This window comes from Triturus cristatus, chromosome 11, assembly GCF_964204655.1.
Source record: "Triturus cristatus chromosome 11, aTriCri1.1, whole genome shotgun sequence".
NCBI classification, from domain to species: domain Eukaryota; kingdom Metazoa; phylum Chordata; class Amphibia; order Caudata; family Salamandridae; genus Triturus; species Triturus cristatus.
The window spans coordinates 838957078-838976471 of NC_140594.1; the positions used below are offsets into that span (position 1 = coordinate 838957078).

Consider the following 19394-nt stretch of genomic DNA (forward strand, 5'->3'; position numbering starts at 1 on the left):
TAGGTAAAATCGTTAAATTATACAGCAGGTGATGCATTATGTGGCAAATATTGCAGAGCCATAATTGTATAGAAAACATTTGCAAACTAGGATATTTTGCCATTCATGTTTGAACTGCTCTTGTGGAAAAAAGGGAGAAGTGCTGATGACAGAAACTCCATGGCTCGGAGACAAATGGCTTGTGATTCCACTTTTAAGCACATTTGGGACATTCTGTGATTGGAAACAAATCCCACTTTGTGAATGTATTTTAATGTCAATAACTCCTATTAAACCTTAAATAAACGTGTATCCATTGTCTGAATTAAATAACGTAATAAGCTGTAGCTGGGTAGTAAAATGCCAAACAAACACTAAAAATGTGAATGATTTTCTCTTTCTGGCCACACCTCTGACTCCGCCCACTGACCCAATGCTGGGGTTGTACCCGCCCCTGATCTCCGCCCACAGTTCCCCTACTTTTTTCCCCCCACTTCGACCACTGAAGTGGACCGATGGTTCACCAGAAGTGGGAGGGGCTATCCCCTCACCACAACCGCTAAGCACCGATTGCCTAAGGCCACGATGCAAGTTGGCCCGTCAGGTGGTAGGCCGCGAGGGGCGGCTTGCCTTTGGATGCCTGCAGGGCCGGCTTTAGTGCTGGTGGAGCTCTGTGCGACAATGTTTGTTGGCGCCCCCCCAATGACCACCTCCGCCAAGGATTCTCTCACTAGCACCCTTTAACGGTGACCAAGTCTCCATAACCACACCCTCTCAGATGCATTGAATTAGTTATATAGCGCCACTCATACCAGTGTAGGGTGTCCGAGCACTTTGCATCACACGCACATTATACAGAGACAATAAATCATACGTGTGTAAATCAGTATATAGGAAATGTTACATAAACCAAAGGACTGAAAGTGTAGGAGTCACATGTCATCCATACTGGTAGGCAGTATAGTTTAAGAGTGATTGGTGTGGAGAAGCACAAACTCAGAGTCGAAAAAGAAACAGCATAGTTGGGAGTTTTCTTGAATAATAATCGATTTCTAGCCAAGTTAACCCTTTTTGCAACATTAATCAATGTTCTAATAATGTATACTTTGCAGTGTGTATGCAGTTCTAGGATGAAAGTTAATAGCTCACTATCCTATATTAGGACTTATAAATTGCAAGTAACAAAAGGATGCCTCTTTTGAAAGCAGTAACCTGCTGATCTGTTTACATCATACACACTCTGTAATTCTACTTGGTACACGTTCTCTGCAACCGGCAAATTAACCCTCTGCACTAACTTCACCTAAGTCAAAACCTCAACTATACAAAACACTGAGCTCTCTCCAGGAAGAACATTAATCACACGAGTTATCTTGACATTTTTGTGAGGCCTGGTAATTGCAGGGGGGGGGGGGGGAAGAAACGCTGCAGCAGGTGCTTCAAAAGCATAATAAACTTTCAAACACGGCGCCCCCAGAAAGCCAGCACCCGGTGCGGTGGCACCGGTCGCACCGCCCTAAAGCCGGCCCTGGATGCCTGTAAGATAACCCACCATGTTGGCATATTTGGTATGCTAATAAACCTGCAGCAATTTTCTCCAACAAAAAGCTGTCTTGTCTGCTTATTTATGCTACCTGTATGTTGCTGCGGGAGGGCTGGTGAGCGTGGCCGATATTGGCACTATACAGGGGGCGAACCTTACTGCTTCTCAAGGCTGCACGTGAGCCGAGAATTCGGACGCTCCACTGAACCCGTGCGTGTGCTAGGTCTTGCCAGATCGGAGCAAACACACGCTGTTTTCCCTTTTTATGAGTTATAATTATATGGAAGCCGGGTGAGATGTATGAGGACGCCATCCTCCCAAGCCTCGCCCCCATTTTCGGGGTGTGCCTGCAACTGATTCAGAAAGTACTCCTCACATAAAAGCACAGGCGAGGTGGGCCTGGCCAGGCCAGCTTCAATAGGGTCCGGTCGCTCGGGGAGACCGTCCCAGGCATGCCTCTCGGCTTCCCATTCAGCGCGCTGCACAAAGACCTCTTTCTGGTCCAGGCCTGGTCCCAAAAAAAGGGAATAAAGAACCCGGGGCCCGTAAGCCGTGAACAAACCTGTTTGCGTCGCTGCACGGTGGCGGCGCGCCATAGATAAGCCCTACTTGTTATGCAAGTCCTTAGCATAAGCTTCTGGCAGCGGCGAGCAGGCTTCGCCTGGAAGACGGTCCAAAATAGCGCCGGAGAAGGATGCGCGGTGGGAGCGGCGGCACTGGGGAGCCGGCCGCGAGCACCCCGCACGGCCCGGACCGAGGCCCAGCGACGCGGAGAGCCGTCCCAAGATGCTGAGCTTCATGTACTTCCTCCGGAGCTTCTTCAAGGTAGGGGGTGTGTGCCAGTGTCCCGCGTCCGCGGAGCTGATGGGAGACTTACTGCTGAGAGTTCGCCAATGCTTCACCGTCTCTTATGACGTGACCTGCAGTCATCACTGGATCTTTCATTGGTTCACTTCACTCGTTTTCTGGGTTTTTGTTTTTGTTTTGTGCAAGCTCTTTTAATTTTTCCCTGGCATGTGCTCGAGTAATCCCACATTTTAAAGCTATTAGAATCGAAGATTTAGAAAAGTAACTCCTTATAGCCCACTGACAAACTTGAGTTATGAATCACAGCTCTGTTTACACAGCGCACAGCATCTAAATCATCAGTTTGTAACCGAAGGTCTGTTCCAGGAGGGCGGATGTAAATATTACGATTCGGGAGACACATAGTTGCAACTAAATGTAATCCATTCTAAAGCAGTGATTGCCACTATGCTTTTAATAGCCGCACAACTGTCTCTCAAGTGGCTGAATGCACACTTGTAAATTAACTTGCATCTCAAGCTCTCGCAGTGACAACTCACAGCATAGTGAGCACAATGAAACTCCTCACGCCGACTACTGTGCTTGAAATCCCAAAGCACTGTAGTAAAGCACATTCCATACAAACCTACAGCGCTGACGTCAGATGTGCGTCGTACAATACCTGTGACATCACGTTATGAAAGATAAGCACCACTGGTGACGGTCACAGAAGCGTTAACCCCGCTTCCACGAAAGCATCTGGAGTTTTTTTAGCAAGATTAACAGCAATACATCTATTTATAGCACACTGGGCTCTTACCTTCTCCTCTAGGCACCTCATAGAGTTAGTAGGAGAGCGACATTTCTACATACGAAGCTGTGGAAAGTACCAATGCTGGCTAGCTGGTCACTGGAACAGTCATGCATTCGTATGACAAAAACATTAATAATTATTTCAGAGCACACATACTACTGCTGGGGCGTCACGTTCTCAGAGTTTGAAACACAGAGATACCCCTCAGCTCGAGCAGTGGCGTAGCAATGGTGGGTGTCATGGGCCCTAACGCAAGCACAGAAAATGGACAGTCCGTTGGCGTGTAGTAAAAGACAAAATCAGGGTACAGTGAGCACTTGAGACCCTGATCCCTACGAACACCTCACACGCAATAGTGATTCCGTCATTTGATTTAACGGACATTTTTCCATTTCGTTTTGTTGTTATTCCTGGGACTGTTGACGCAGCACCCTCTGTGGAAAGCAGGTTGTAGGCAAACTTGTCAAGTGGACGAAGGCTGTTGCCAGCAACTCTGAAAAGAGGCGCGCGTGCATTCCGTACTTCCATTACTCCCTGTATGAGTACACACACCGCAGATTCAGACTGTATTTCGTGTGAGAAACGCAGTGTCCACACCATGGGGTTCGCCGCCGTCTCACCCTTGGGTGACCCCGGTGCTGAGGGTCGGAGTATGGGTTCACCGTGTGACTTCTTCTTGTGCTGTGAGTGTGACAGAGCGGCTGAGGCGCCCCTGTGGAGGTATGCGCGGGGGAGGGTTACGCGAGGTTGTGGTAAGTAACGGTAATCCAATTGCACTTCACACACGCTGACAGGAAAGAAGCTCACCAGACGAGTCATGCGGCGGCGTTTACAGCAGAGACTCGCTAGTACTTGAGAGGCAGAGAATTAAATTGTACGAAGCAGGAAAGAGGGACTCTTTGTGTTGTTGAGGCTGGTGCAGGGGCGTACCTAACGCAAGTTTATGCTGTTGACATGGGGGGGGGGGGGGGGGGGGCGTTGACATCATTTTGTGTTATACCACAGGGCTGGTAAAGAGGCATTACTCTGCACCAGGAAAGCGTCACATGGGTGGAGAGTGGGTGTTTCTCTGCCTCCATCCAGGAATTTACCATGACAAGTAATCCTCGGATTGCTCCAAAATTGTACGCCTACCCGGTAAAGATGCAATGAGGAGAAATTGTTTTTATTTCTCCTCCTTTTTTTCCTCTTTCTAAGAGTGCTGGATTCTGCAGTACACTTAGAAAGAGGAAAACAACTCGAAGGATTGTGTTTCTGCAGGAAGGTGACCTTTCCTGCACAGAAACACTCCTGCCTGGCTCATGGGGGGCTGCGTTGGTTCTAGGCAGCACACTGTGCACCAGCAGGAATGCCCCATGTGTTAGTGAATATGGAGCACTCCTTCTCTCTCCATTTCAAAAGTGCAGTGCAGTGCATGTAGCAAGTTGTCTTGCTGCATTTCGCTGCATCAAATATTGATGAATCTGGTCCCTGATTCACAGAATAAGTGCAGGTACTGAGCCCCTGATATTCGCTGTCAGTACATGTACTAAGCCCCTGATGTCAACTCTAAGTGTAGGTACTGAGCACCTGCCCTCCACTAGAACTGCAGGTACTGAGGACCTAATCTCTACTGTAAACGCAGATGGAGAGTTTCTTTCTTCTGCTATTAGTGCAGGTACTGAGGCCGCCATGGTTGCTTTTCTAAAAACAAAGCAATACCTAAGGGGATGATGGACAGAGCGCTTGAGCAAATCAAACACTCACCCCCAGTCAACTGATCTGGGTTTAATCCATCATCATTCTTTAGCTCACTCCGCCACCCCAGTTGAGACACGGTCATATGCAAATCAGTCCGACCCTGTGCCTCATGGGAACAGTCCAGCCCGAACTGCCAAGCCATGTCTACCCTGGACCGGAAACAAGCATCCTGGGACCGGTTTCTGGCTAATCAGCCGTCATCAGCTAGGCTAGCTTGAATCCAGTGAGCAAGGGACCCACGTCTGGGCATACCCTGCCAACTTAGGCCGAACAAAGCAAAACCAAAGGGGATGATGGACGGAGTGATGAACATTGCAAGCACTCACCCCCAGTCAACTGTTCTGGGTTTAATCCATCATCATTCTTTAGCTCACTCCACCACCCCAGTTCAGACATGGCGAGGCACATGGTCAGACTGATTTGCATATGGCCATGTCTGAACTGGGGTGGTGGAGTGAGCTACAGAATGATGATGGATTAAACCCAGAACAGTTGACTGGGGGTGAGTGTTTGATTTGCTCAAGCGCTCCGTCCCTCATCCCCTTTGGTATCGCTTTCTAAAAATACGTACTGGGATCACCTTATCCAATTGTTTCAAGTTATGTCGCAGCTCCCATGTCACTGTATATATATTTATTTGAATCTTTTATGAAGCAGTGACATGTCTCCGCTTTGCCACTTCAGTGCTCAGCACCAGTGAGTGCAGGTACTGGGAAACAGCCTTTACGCCGAGGTTATTACCACGTTGTGCCTTTACCACGCATTTGTTAGCACCCATGTTTTTACCACATGCATGTTTTTACAACGCATGCCTTTACCTTGCACTTAAGGTAATGGTAAAGGTAACGCATTGTTTTTAGATATATAAACAATGCGTGGTAATGGCATGGGATGTAAAAGCATAAGCGTTGTAAAACAATGCAGGATAAAAAATGCATAGTTAAGGCACGCAATGTATTTCCCTGTGTTGTTCCGTCGTACACCCCAGGTACTGAGATCCTGGCCTCCACTGTGAGTGTGGGTACTAAGTCCTTGCCTTCCATTGTAGTTCAAGGTACCAAGGGCCCATGGTACCTTTGTAAGTGCAGGTACTGAGCGCTTGCTCTTCTCTATAAGTGCAGGGACTGAGGTCCCCTGGTTCGCTTTGTAAGTGCAGGTACAAAGAGAGGTAGTCTAATCTTATTATTAGGTCTGGTGTTAGTCAAAACCTTTTGATTTTGCTAAAAAAAAATGTATATTATGTTCTCGTAGTTTTTTCAGCCATCATTCTTAATCCATTGACCTGCTTCAGTGTCATTAATTTTTTGCTTTCATCCGCGATATCATAGAGCAGTGGATCAGCACTCTCCAGCCATTGGTTCCTTTCTCTGTGAGTAATGGCTTTCTGCCAAATTACAATGCCATTAACCACACAGAGAGTAGACCCTTTCAGGGCCAGGGGTTTGTGGGCTATTGTCAGTTATTTATTTAATTTGACCTTTTTAAGCTGTGAGAGGTGGTTCTGAAGGTCCCCAGACAATGCATATAATGTGCTTCGTCCCGCACACTGACTCCTAGTAACATACACTTTTCTAAAATTAGTTTTAATCCAGTTCAAGATAGATGCTCCTGCGTGTGCATGCTCATGCATCGTTGTCAGTTTTGAATGTCTTTCTAACATTTTATTACAGAAACATTTAGTCCGGAGGGGTCTAGAATAATGTTCCGTCTCTGTAGTCCACAGGTTGGGGAGGCCACATTACAATATTGAGGCAGTACATACTTATCTTAACCTTGGCTTGCATGGCGCACCCGGGTACCCACATCAGCAGCGCCAGAGCACACACTCCGTGCTAATTCACAGGTCAATGACATTATTCGAGAGGATTACCATGTCACAGTTAATGGAAAGACGGTTACAACCCAGGCCCCAAGACTCCAGGAGTGCTATTTCCCCCCCCCCCCCGTAATCTCCACCAATTGTGTTGCGGTCTCCATGGTGGCAGTGACGGTGGTGGTGTTAGTATTAAGAGGGTGTGCCAGAAGATAACTTTTTAGGGGTTCCCATATATAAGCGGGTTTAGAAGCAGTAGGGAGAAGTTCTGCATATCTGAGCAACGTGTCCTGACAATATAGCATATTCTGTACCCATTCTTTAAACTTTGGGGCTCTGCCCCTCCCCCAGCGACAAGCCACACACCTCTTTGCTAAAAGGAGAGCGACCGTTAGGAATTTACGGTAAGGCCTTCCTATTAGTTTGGTATAACCCAATAGCGCTTGGAGCGGAGATGGAGTTAGGGGGTATCAATCATCTCAGAAAGAGCCGAGTATACCAGCAGCCAGTATCGCGCAACGTCAGGGCATTCCCAAGCCAGATGCAGAAAATCTGCTGTTGGCGCACGACAGCGCTCGCAGAGATCATCCACACGGATGCCGAATCTATGCATCTGGACGGGGGTGCAGTAAAGTCTATGAAGAAATTTATAATGAATAATCCTGGACGAGATCTGCTCAGTTTGCTGGCAGCAAAAAGTCCAGTGTGCATCTTCTATGAGTGTGCCCAGCTCTTCCTCCCACCTAGCGCACGCTTTGCAAGGCACGAATTCGAGTGAGGTGTGCATGGAGTGATACAATTTAGAGACCGCGTGTGCTGGGGAATCAGCCTTTAGCAGCTGGTGCAGGGGATCCAATGTAGGTGGTTTGTCAGGGAACGTCTCAGTCACTGCCTCAATCCCACTTCGGAGACGGATATATAGAAAGGTGTCCAAGGAGGTAGGTGTCTGGTCCCCGAACAGATGCGCTAATGAGCGAAATCGACCCCCGTTATAAAGATCCCCCCAAGTAGTCACTTTTAATTTGGTCATGACGTTTTTAAACAATCGTTCCTGCAGCAGAGGATGGAAGGGTGGTACGCTAGAGGGAGCAGTGGGGAGTAGGCAAATGTCGTCAGGGCTTTTTGTGCAATATAACGCCAAGCTAGTATGGAGCAGGATACAGGGGTGTGATATGTAACCTGTGCCTCAGGTTTACTAAATAATGCCCCTTCAAGCAGGACGGGGTCCGCCAGCCAGTGTTCGACCGCAATTTGGGGCATAAAGGATCCAGTAGTAGACGAAGTGGGCCTGCGCGCTGTGATAGTATAGCTCAAAATCCGGTAAATCAATACCTCCCTGAGCAAATGGGCGGGTCAGGGTATCCCAACTCAATCGAGGGCGTTTACCTTCCCAAACCAGCCTGATGAGCTCAGTACGTAAGGTTTTAAAGAAAGGCTTGTCCGGGTGAAATGGAATATTTCAAAATAAATAAAGGAGCTTCTGGAGTATGACCATCTTAATGAGGGACGCTCGTCCCGCCATCGAGAGAGGGAGCGTGATCCATCTCGCCACGCAAGTTTGAAGATGGTCCATTATACGGCCATAGTTCAGTCGCATTAATTCTTCACGATCCCGGGAGATCATTATTCCTAGATATCTGACTTCACTGTCACACCACTGCAATGGGTAATCAAGAGGGAAGATTGTTGCCGCCTCAGTAAGAGGGAATATAGTGGATTTACCCTAATTGATATGGACCCCAGACAGGGCAGCAAACCGTATCAATTCCCTCAAGAGGGGGTTGAGATTATTGGATGGGTCTCTGACGAGGGAGGGGGGATTTGAGGAGGTAGTCATGAAGAAAGTGAGGTAGATGTCTTAGTGTCAAAAGTGTCTGTGTGCTGCTGTGGGCAAGCTTCGGCGGTTAGGCTAAGGCTATCCATTTGGGAGAGATCAGTTGAGGAGGAGGTCTTTGAGCTGCCTTTTGAATTTTAGGTAGGAGGGGTTGGTCCTGATATGGACTGGTATGGAGTTCCAAATTTTGGTCGCATTTCCTGCGAAGGATCGAGCTGCGTTTTTTTGTTTGCGAGTTTTCGGAGGGATGAGGAGTAGAGAGTTGGTACTCCTTAGGCTTCTTGTCTGACTGGCCTTCTGGAGTTAGAAGGCCAGGTAGGTGGGTTTCCCTGTGTGCAGTTCTGAAGTTAGCACGTATTTCGATTGGGAGCCTTTTCAGCTCTCTGAGTGCACTCCAAAATGTGTTCATATTTCTTTACTCCGGTGACCTTTCTGGCTGCTGCGTTTAGAGTTGATCTGAGGGAAGCTAGGTGAGATTTAGCTGCTCCTGTGAGGGTTGCATTTCTGTAGTCCAGTCTGGACAGCACCAGGGATTGAGTGGCTTGTTTGAGGTAGTTCGAAGGGATGAAGGGTTTTATTTTGTTAAGTAGTTTAAGGTTGAGGAAGGCGCTCTTTGCGATGTTCTTGATGTGTTTGCTCATGTCTATTTTAGGATCCAGGGTAATTCCAAGTGATTTTACAGAATCGGCTAGTGTGGGGTTGTAGTTGAGAGCATCAATAGCTTTTAGCCATTCTGTGACTTGGGGGTTCTTCTCATTGTTGGAGATGAGGAGGATTTCCATTTTGTCTTGGTTTAGTTTCAAGTGGTTGCTCGATAACCAGTGTTAGACTTCTCTTAGAGTATCGTTCAGTCTCTGAATGCCTTCAATGGAGGAGGTTTCCAGATAGATCTGGGTATCGTCTGCATAGAGGTGGAAGGGAATGTTGGTTATTTTGAGTATGGGGGTAAGGGGTTCCATATAGATATTGAAAAGTTGTGGGGAGAGTACTGATCCTTGGGGGACACCTCTGTTAATGGGTATCAGGTCTGATAGGAAGTTTTTGATTTTTATTCTTTGGGTGCGGTTCTGTAGGAAAGAGGTGAACCACTGTAGGACCACCTCTTCCGCTCCAACCCTTTCTTGAAGTGCCTTGGTGAGTAGTTTGTGGTCAACCTTGTCAAAGGCTGCTGATAGGTGCAGAAGTATGAGTAGGCAGCATTGGCCTGTATCAAGAGATTTGTGCATATCATCAATTAGATTTAGGATCGTTGCCTCTGTGCTGCAACCTTTTCTGAAACCCGATTGGTGGGGGTCTTTAAGGTTGGTGCTGTTCAGGTGTTGAGTTAGTTGGAGGAGAACACATTTTTCTAGGATTTTCGCTAGGAGAGGGAGGCTGGAGACGGGTCTGAAGTTATTCAGATTGTTTGTATCGGAGCCCAGTTTTTTCAGTAGAGGTGTGACATGGCCGATTTTGTGACAATCCGGCATGACTCCAGTACTCAGGGAGCTGTTTATAATCTTGGTCCAGTGCGGGGCTAGGGAAAGTTTGAGCTTTTTGGCCAGTTGGGAAGGTATGGGATCCAAGACGTGTGCTGAGGGTTTGGAGCAGGCAATCATTTTGATGACCTCTGGGTCACAGATGGGATTGAAAGATTTCCGTAAGATTGGGGGGTGCTTGGGTATGATATCTTCTGTCCCTGTGGGTGATTTACTGTTGCGGGGACTGCAGTGTACGTCCAAGTAGAGTTCTATCTTGGTGATTTTGTCATTGAAGAAGTTGGCAAAGTTATCACACAGGTCTTTGGAGGCCGCAACTGGTGTCGAAGAGGGCTGGGGGTTTGTTGCCTGATGAGATTGAGGAGTTCTTTGGGCCGTTTTTTACGTTGCCAAGGGCATTAGAGAAGAAGGAAGGTTTTTCATTCTTTATGTGTTTTTTGTATTTCCCGCGTACTGATTTGAGTTTAGTTCGTAGGATTGTGGACGGGTTGTTTCACCAGAGTCTTTCTGCTGCTCTTAGTTCTCTTCTTTCAGAATTTATGTCTGTGTTGAACAATGATCTGGATAGTATGCTTCTGGCTCTTTTTAGTTTCAGGGGGGCTATTTGGTCCATAATGGAAGTCATAGTGCTGTTGTAGTGGGAGGTGAGTTCAGTTGTAGAGAGCTCACCAGTGTGGATGGGGAGGAGGGAGCTTACCCTTTCCTCTAGGTCTGCAAGGGGAATCTGACTTAGATTTCTCGCCCAGCTGGGGGGGAGGGTCCTGTGTACGGGGTTGGCAGTGGATCGTTTGGTTGATGTGGAATAGAATGATATAGTGATCAGACCAGTCAACAGGCAAGGTGTGGTCGATGGAGACTATATCTGCTTGAGCGATAATGGCATCCAGGATTGAGCTTCTGTTGTGGGTTTCCTTTGTGCAGTGTTGGGTGAGGTTGTTATTGATTAGAAGATCGTATAAGGTTTTGATTAGTGAGTTGTTGTCCTCATTCCAGTGTAGATTTAGGTCGCCTAGAATTATGTTGTTGGAGTCCCGTAGTGAGCAATGGGTTATCAGGTCGGAGAGGTGTTCTCCGAATGAGGAGGTGTTTCCTGGCGGATGGTATAGGAGATGACATAGTAATGTTTTGTTGTCGCTCAACTTAATGGTGGCAGTGAGGCGTTCAAAGGAGTTATATTTGAGGGCGTCGGTTTCCATCACAGAGATGTTGTTTTTGTGTATGATAGCTATGACCCCTCCTCTCTGGTTTTTCCTGTCTTTGTGGATGATTGTGAAGCCGGGGGGCACAAGCCTGTCCATAATTGGGGAGGAGAACTCGTTTAGCCATGTTTCAGTGATGAACGTGATGTCTATGTCGTGGGTGAGGATAGTCTCTGCCAGTTCTGTTGTATGTTTGGTGGCCGATCTGCAGTTAATGATCATGCAGTTGGTATTGGATCCCTCATTTTTGAGTTTCTTCTTTAGGGGGGCCCTGGGGATATAGGTGAGGAAGGCTGGGGGTCTTGAGGATCTGGGGGGAGCGGTCTCTTCCAAATCCAGTGATAACCTGGATCTAGGAGCTAGAGGTGACAGTGGTGGGTGTGTTGTATGAGTTGGCAAGATCCATCGCTTCCCTCGTGGACATTGCAGCTCTTGTTCTTTTGGGTCTTTGTGTCTGGTTCAGGAGGGGGGTTGTGGTCCAGCTGCGCCGTTGGGATTTGGAAGGTCTTGTGTGATTGGTGTTGGTGAATGTGGGTGTCGGATGTGGGTGTTGGTTGGGCTTTCAGAGTGTGGTGAGGTTAAGTAAGATTTCGGTGAGACCTCGTATTAGTGTTTCTAGCTGGCTTACTAGTATGGCAAGTCGGCGGGTCGTCCCTTCGGAGGAGTGGGTGGGGGTGTTCCGGGAGGACATTGTGGTTGTTTTTCTTTTGGGTCTTTGTGTCTGGTTCCAGAAGGAGGTTGTGGTTGAGCTAAGCCATTGAGTTTTGGGAGATCTTGCGTGATTGGTAGCGGTAACTGTGGGTGTCATGTATGGGTGTTGGCTGGGCTCTTGGTGTCGGCTTCTGGTGTTGGAGTTGCCCATGCTATCCCTATGGGTTGTCGTGAATGTGGGGTGTGGAAGATCATGGCGTGGTTCAAGCGGCTATCTCTTGTGTGTCGGTGGGGGAGAGATTTAAGAGTCATGGCTGCAGACTAGGTTTGCTGGTTGTTTGTTGGGAGTGGTGGTTTAAGGGTGGGGGTTGTTCGGCGGTGGGGTGAAAAGCCTCATCTGTGACGGGGCTCCGATTGATTTTGGATGGGGGGAATGAGTTGAGCACTGTCAGGAAGGGGTAGACGGAGGGCAGGATCGTGTCCGGAGGGGGGAGGTTAAGAAAATGTTTTACTCAAAACTCCACCTCATTCATGTCGTAGGATACATATTCCCTTTAATTATGGGTTACGCGGTGTTCTGAACTCCAAAGTAAGTGCATGGTACTGAGCTCCTGAACTATAATTTAAGGACAGGCACTGAGTTTCCCGGGATTCTTATGTAGCTGCAGCTACTGATGTCTTGTAGGGAACAGTAAGGTTAGGGACACAGGTTCGTCTCCACACTGTAAGTGGAGATGCAAAGGTCCTGATGTCTCCTCTGCAAGAGCAGCTCTTGTTTTGCTCTATATTATTTATACTGTGCTTAATACCCCTTTGTGGGGCACAGAAGCACTTGCCCACACTGGTACAACGGTCCCGATGTCTAGACTCTAAGTGCGGAGGTCTCTTCTGTAAGTGCAAGAATAGAGGTACTGATGCAAAAACTGTACCTGCCGGTACAGGGGTGTGATGTCTTTGCTATAGGTGCAGGTTCAGAGGTACTGGTCTCCATTGTGAGTGCAGGTACAGTGGTGCTAATGTTTCCAGTATAAGTGCAAGTACTAATGCACCATGCAGTGCACTGTAAGTGTATTCATTTATTGGTCTGGCTTCACAGCGCAGCTGCCGGCTGATCTAGTGTTACCGATCCTGTAAAATATTCGGAATGTGCTTTGACCCCTCCCAGATGAATATTCCTCACCTCATGCTATTGACTGTTGAGTTATCATTCCGTCGCCTATGGAGTACTTGCATTGAAATGCAGAATCAATTATTTTACTTCAGAAAAGTACACTTCATCATCATACATTATAACTTTTATCTCATATGTGCATCTGTACTGAAATCAATCCTTTTTTTAAAGTTTAGTTTCACAGAAGGAGTATTTTTTAATGTTTTATTGAAGAACTATGTGTGCATCACACACATACACACAAACATGCACTCATATGTGTACAATCCCCCCACCACACCCATGTGCTCAGGCACATGCATAAGGGCGCACAATCCAGATGCTTTTAACAAAATAGGCATTGACAAAATCAGTAGGTCTGGCTTTAATTGTTATGAGCCTCAATGTACCCCAATATAGGCCTAGGTAGTTGTACAACCTTTTACCTACATTTTTCCTACCTTGTTCTACATATTGGCTCTGGTGCTGACCTTTTAACTAGTTAGATGCCGAATAAATGTTGTGAGGTTTTCTTTGAAACCTAGCCTCATTTATTATGCATGAGGATTCTTAGTATCAGAGCAGGATTACCATCTTCTGCATAATAACTCTGTACAAAAGTCATAGCTATCGTCATCCTTGGACAACAGGCCCACAGTATCATGACACATCTAGGTAGAACCCCTGAGGGTACCTTTCGGGTAAATAAGTACCACATATTCGCTGGGCAAACCAGAGGAGAAGCTTCCATGCTGACACGAGACGCTGAAGTCCCTGCACACAGAACTTCCAGCACGCAGTGGTCTGACATCCCTTGCAGGATGTCCAACTCATGACCAAGATGGGGTCCTTCATTCTCTTCCATCACGTAATAGGGTTGACTGTTTCCTAGGGGGATTCTTGACTTTCCACCTACATATAGGCTAGGTGCATGTAGGTACACTTTGTTAAGGTTAGCATCTTAGGAGTATGCATGATTACTGCTATGTATCCACATGCCTGCATATATTCACTGTTTTAGCATCATGGTAGAATTCTACCTTTTATTTACTCTGTTGGTGCTTGTAATTGCATATATCTGCTTCTGTCTAATGGCTGTTGCAGCACACATATTTTATACTAGAATGATGCTGGTTCAATAAATGCTTATTGAAAATGTCCCCACCGTTTATTCTGTGTATCTCTCTGAGACCAAGTGAGCACGAGTGACTGAGCAAAAAGTACTGTACTGTTTCCACGATCCCTGAGGGGTTAAGGTTATCATGTTCAATACTTGCCAGAAACTACTCGGTAAGGTTGGGGAGCTTATAGTGGAACTGTGAGCTAGCTGATCTACAGGCTAAAATATCCTTCGGAGGCGTCTGTAATCAATCTGGACACCAATCTCTTAGTTTATGTTGTCTAAACGCGCAGATCCTATTTAGATTTATAGGAACAACACTACATAATGTGGTAAAGCATGGTAACAGGGTTGAACAAATGCAGTGTAGATGCATTAGCACATGAATGGCAGACCTATTGGCTTAGTCATTTATTGTCTAAAGTGCCTAATAGAACAATATCATGTCACCTTACATTCACTTTGGAGCTCAGTGGCACTGACAGCAGAGGTTCTAATATTAATAAAGACCTCGTACAGCACTAAAGAAATTTACTGTATTTTTCAGAGCCATTGGTTGCAATTTGAAACAAACGTGAGCCACAATTTTTGTAAAACCATTGTGTTTTTACTCTCATTTGCCCCTTTGCTGCTAGGCCTTTTCCCCCATTGTGCTAAGCCTTTTTTTGGCTATTTCGGGTCCTTCATTCTTAGGACCCTGTAACTTTTTGTCTACTTAAGGTACCCACTCCAAATTTGCATCCTTTTCTTCCAACATCCTGATGATTGCAAAGGTGCCAAGGGTTTGTGGATTACCCTGGAGGAGACTAAGCAATTGGCCAAAATACAGCTCATTTTTCTGAAAAATGTGAAAATAATGCTGCAGAAGAAAAAGTCTGTTTTTTTCCCTGCAAAATGTATCAACAAAGGGTTTGTAGTGCTAAAATCACTACAACCCCTTAGTGAGAAAACCAAAAAGTTCTACACACTTTTGGCATTTTACTGGAACATAGCTTATTTTTCCTATTTTTTGTGCTATCAACCTCCTTCCGGTTAGTGGTAGAAATGGGTATGAAAGCAACAATGGATCACAGTAAAATATACATTTCTGACAAGTAGACACAATTATGAATTGAGCAAAGGGTCATTTATGTAGATCCTTCAAGTTTTCTTTAATATAAACTAACAGTTGAAATCAACAAATATTGACATTGAGTTGAAAAAAACCAGCCATTTGTGCCAATGTTTTCACCTGTAATGTCTTCTAAGTCTGGCAGATTTGTTAAAGCAATATACCGTTACATTCGCTGGACCCTTCTGATTGCGGGGATATACAGGACTTGTAGGTTCACCAAGAACCTGAGGAAAACAGGTATCAAGGACACCCATATATTTCCAAAATAGAGGCAAAATATGGAGTTTATAAGCAGTAGTTATTTGCCCATCTCTGAAAATGTGGGTACCCATGTGAATTAGAGAACATTTTGCAAAGCGACTTCTTTTTTTACACATTGTCTTACATTTGCAAGGCAGAAATGTATGGAAAGTCATTTGGTAATAACACCTGTTCTACTATTCTGTATTCCCCTGAGTCTCCCGATAAAAACCATACCTCACTTGTGTGGGTAGACCTAGTGCCTGCAACAGGAAATGGCCCAAAACTCGACATGGACACACCACATTTTCCCAGGAAAACAGAACCTTTTTTTGCAACATGCCTAGCTGTGGATTTTCGACCCTAGCTCAGCCGGCACCTAGGGAAACCTAGCAAACCTATACATTTTTGAAAACTAGATACCCAGGGGAATCTAGAATGAGATAACTCCCTTGCAAATCTCAAACTTTCCTTAAGAAAACACATTTTCCTCACATATCTGTGATGGAAAGTTTTGGAATCTACGTGGAGACACAAACTTCCACCCACCCAGCATTCCCCCAAGTCTTCCCATAAAAATGGTACCTCACTTGTGCGGGTAGGCATCGTACCCGCGACAGGAAACATGCCAAAGCGCACGTTTTTCCAGTGAATACTGACCCTTTTTTCACAATGTGCCTAGCTGTGGATTTTGGACCCTAGCTCTGCCGGGACCTAAGGAAACCAAGCAAACATATACATTTTTTAAAACTAGACTGAACTGTTCATATGGGGAATAGGGTCAAGACTGATTTGCATAGGGCTGGGTTTAAACTGGAATGGCATGGGGAGCCAAAAAACAATGGATTTCGGTCCGGATGTCTGTACTGGGGTGAATGTTTGACATTGTTCAAATTTCTGTCCATCACCTGTTCTTTTTGCATTTGTCACCCCGAGTGGGAAGGGAATGCCCAGCTGGGGGTGTAACCCCGAAACCGGTCCTAGGATGCTTGTTTTCCAGTGCAGGGAGAACCTGGCCTGGCAGTTTGGGCTGAAATGTTCCCATGGGGAACAGGGTCAAGACTGATTTGCATATGGCTGGGTTTATATTTCTTTACTGTGGGGTTTTGTAGGTCTAGGAAGAATGGCGCTCTGCTCTTTATGTGTGTAGTGTGCTGGGTATCTAATATATATGGTGCAAACAGGTTCGGGGAAACGAGTATGTGTAGGAAAGGATCCCGCACAATGCTATGAACCAAAGTCCTGTGCACACCTCAGAATTTTTTATGATAGTTCATCTAGTCATATGCGCTCAAACATGGGTCATTAAGGTCCAAGTGAATCTGTTCTTTGTCTTTTATTCCTTGTTACATCAAAGAGCAACCAGCCAACATGTGTTTCGTCACAATAGGAAAATGTCCCGCAGCTTCTTCAGGGCTGTACTTCATGTAAATTGACTCTTAAAGATCACTCTGCCGGTGATAATTCCGACCCGGCTGGCCAATGTAGAAACTTTTAATGGATCCGCGACTGGTTTAAAATGGTGTGCACCAAGAGGAAGCACCTAAGTACTGGTGATCCTGTGTGGGACCGTGCAGTCAAACCAGGGGAGGGTGAGTAAACCGCTCCGATATGTCCCTGCAGCATGTGCGCTGAGGTCTACAATGGCATCAGGTGTCTTCTCTGTTCCGGATGTAGACTGGGTTTAAACTGGAATGGCATGTGGAGCAAATAAACAACTTGTTTAGGCCCAGATCTCAGTAATGGGGGTGAATGTTTGACATTGTTTAACATTCTTTCCATCACATGTTCTTTTTAAGGTAGGCCTAGTGCCCGTGACAGGAAACAGCCCAAAACGTACCATAGACACATCTCATTTTTCCACAGAAAAAGGACCATTTTTTTGCAATGTGCCTAGCTGTGAATTTGGGGCACTAGCTTAGCCGGCACCTAGGGAAACCTAGCAAACCTGTAAATATTTGAAAACTAGACACCCAGGGGAATCCAGAATGTAACTTGCGTGCCCTTCCAAACCTCAAACGTTGTAAAAAAAACAAATTTTCCTCACATTTCTGTGATGGAAAGTTCTGGAATCTGCAGGGAGCCACAAAAGTTCATGCACCCAGCATTCCCCCAAGCCTGCCGATAAAAATGGTACCTCACTTGTGTGGGTAGGCCTAGTACCTGCGACAGGAAACGGCCCAAAGCGCAACATGAACACATCACATTTTTCCAGTGAAAACAGACCCTTTTTTCACAATGTGCCTAACTGTGGATTTCGGACCCTAGCCCTGCCGGCACCGAGGGAAACCTAGCATACCTATACATTTTTGATAACTAGGCATCCAAGGAAATCCAAAATCGGTTGACTTGTGTGCCTCTCACCATGTTCTGTTACCCAGAATCCCTTGCAAACCTCAAACTTTGTAAACAAAAAAAAATCCTCAAATTACTGTGTAGGAATGTTCTGGAATCTGCATGGAGCCACAAACTTCCACCCACCCAGCAGCACCCCAAGTCTCCCTCTAAAAATGGTACCTCACTTGTGTGTGTAGGCTTAGCGCCCGTGACAGGAAATGGCCCAAAATGCCACATGGACACATCATATTTTTCCATAGAAAACTGACACTTTTTTGCAATCTGCCTAGCTGTGAATATGCGACCCTAGCTCAGCCGGCACCTAGGGAAACCTAGCAAACCTGTACATTTTTTAAAACTAGACACACAGGGGAAGCCAGGATGGGGTGACTTGTGTGCCTCTCTCCAGGTTCGGCTACCCAGAATCTCTTGCAAACCTCAAACTTTGTATTAAAAAAAAACAAATTTTCCTCTCATTTTTGTGATGAAAAGTTCTGGATTCTGCATAGAGTCACAAACTTCCACCCACTGAGCATTTTGCCAAGTCTCCCAATAAAAATGGTACCTCACTTGTGTGGGTAGGCCTAGTGTCCATGACAGGAAACGAAACAAAACACAATGTGGACACATCACATGTTTCCACAGAAAACTGCCCACCTTTATTGTAATGTGCCTAGCTGTGGATTTCGGACCCTCGCTCAGCCAGCACCTAGGGAAACCTAGGAAACCTGTAAAAAAAAAATAACTAGACTTAGTGCTATATCTTAGCCCAAATTAAACTTTATTGAATGTGATGAATAGACTGACCTCCACTGTAAATGCAGCTACTGTGGTCCTGATCCTGTTTCTGACTATAGCTGTGAGCTCTTCTGGTCCATGCTTTAATTGCATATTCGTGGCTTTGCTCTTAACGGGAAGTGCACGTACATGTTTATGACCACCACCATATGTGCAGACATAGGGATAATTAATCTTGAATTGTAAGTGCTGCTTGTTGCTCTGATAAGTGGAAGTACCTAGATCCTGATTTCAGCTGTAAAGTGCAGGATCTCTGGTGTACACTGTGTATATTTATTTATCTAACACAATTTCAGAATTCAGTGCCTTCAGGTACCAGGGCTGAGGTTCTGGCCTCCACAGTGAGTGAAAGTACTGAGGTAAATGTAAGTGACAGCAGTAAGATCCCACGATCTCTATTGTTTGGTGATGCAGAAAGTCTTAAACTATGCTGTAAGAGCAGGTATTGAAGCCTATATATCCTCTGTGTGTCCGCTGCCATGCTGGATTCTGAGCTCTTCTGATCTCTACTGTAAATGCAGGCACTGAACTTCTCTAAGGCACAGAAAACCAGCAGGCTGTTTGCTCCAATCACCATTTTAACTTCAGGCGCTCACTACTGGGATGTCCATAAGTGCACATAGAAGGACCCTCTGACTACTGATGTAAGAGAGGTTTCTTAAGTCATGCGACCTGCTCTAGGAATGCTGACCCTAGAGTCCTGATATTCTTGCTTGGTGTGGTTTTGTAGCAGGCATTCTGTTTAGAATCAGAACTCTGCCATAGGATAACAGGATGTCAGAACATAGGGACTGAGTC

The 19394-nt window shown here is 46.0% G+C and overlaps 1 protein-coding gene and 1 long non-coding RNA gene across 4 annotated transcripts in view; one reads left to right on the forward strand and one right to left on the reverse strand.

Annotated features, from left to right (window-relative positions):
- Window positions 1–1908: 1908 nt before the first annotated feature.
- Window positions 1909–19394, forward strand: part of LOC146785506 (uncharacterized) — a 691519-nt gene continuing 674033 nt past the window's right edge. For all 3 annotated transcript variants that reach the window (XM_085634607.1, XM_085634608.1, XM_085634610.1), the window contains exon 1: window positions 1909–2347. In XM_085634607.1, coding sequence (XP_085490733.1) covers window positions 2309–2347 — 39 coding nt within the window. In that variant the 5' untranslated portion in view covers window positions 1909–2308. The remainder of the gene's footprint in view (window positions 2348–19394) is intronic.
- The window catches only part of LOC146785507 (uncharacterized), a 78034-nt gene continuing 77110 nt past the window's right edge, over window positions 18471–19394 (reverse strand). Inside the window, exon 4 of the long non-coding RNA XR_014970429.1 lies at window positions 18471–18526. This is a non-coding gene — a long non-coding RNA (uncharacterized LOC146785507). The remainder of the gene's footprint in view (window positions 18527–19394) is intronic.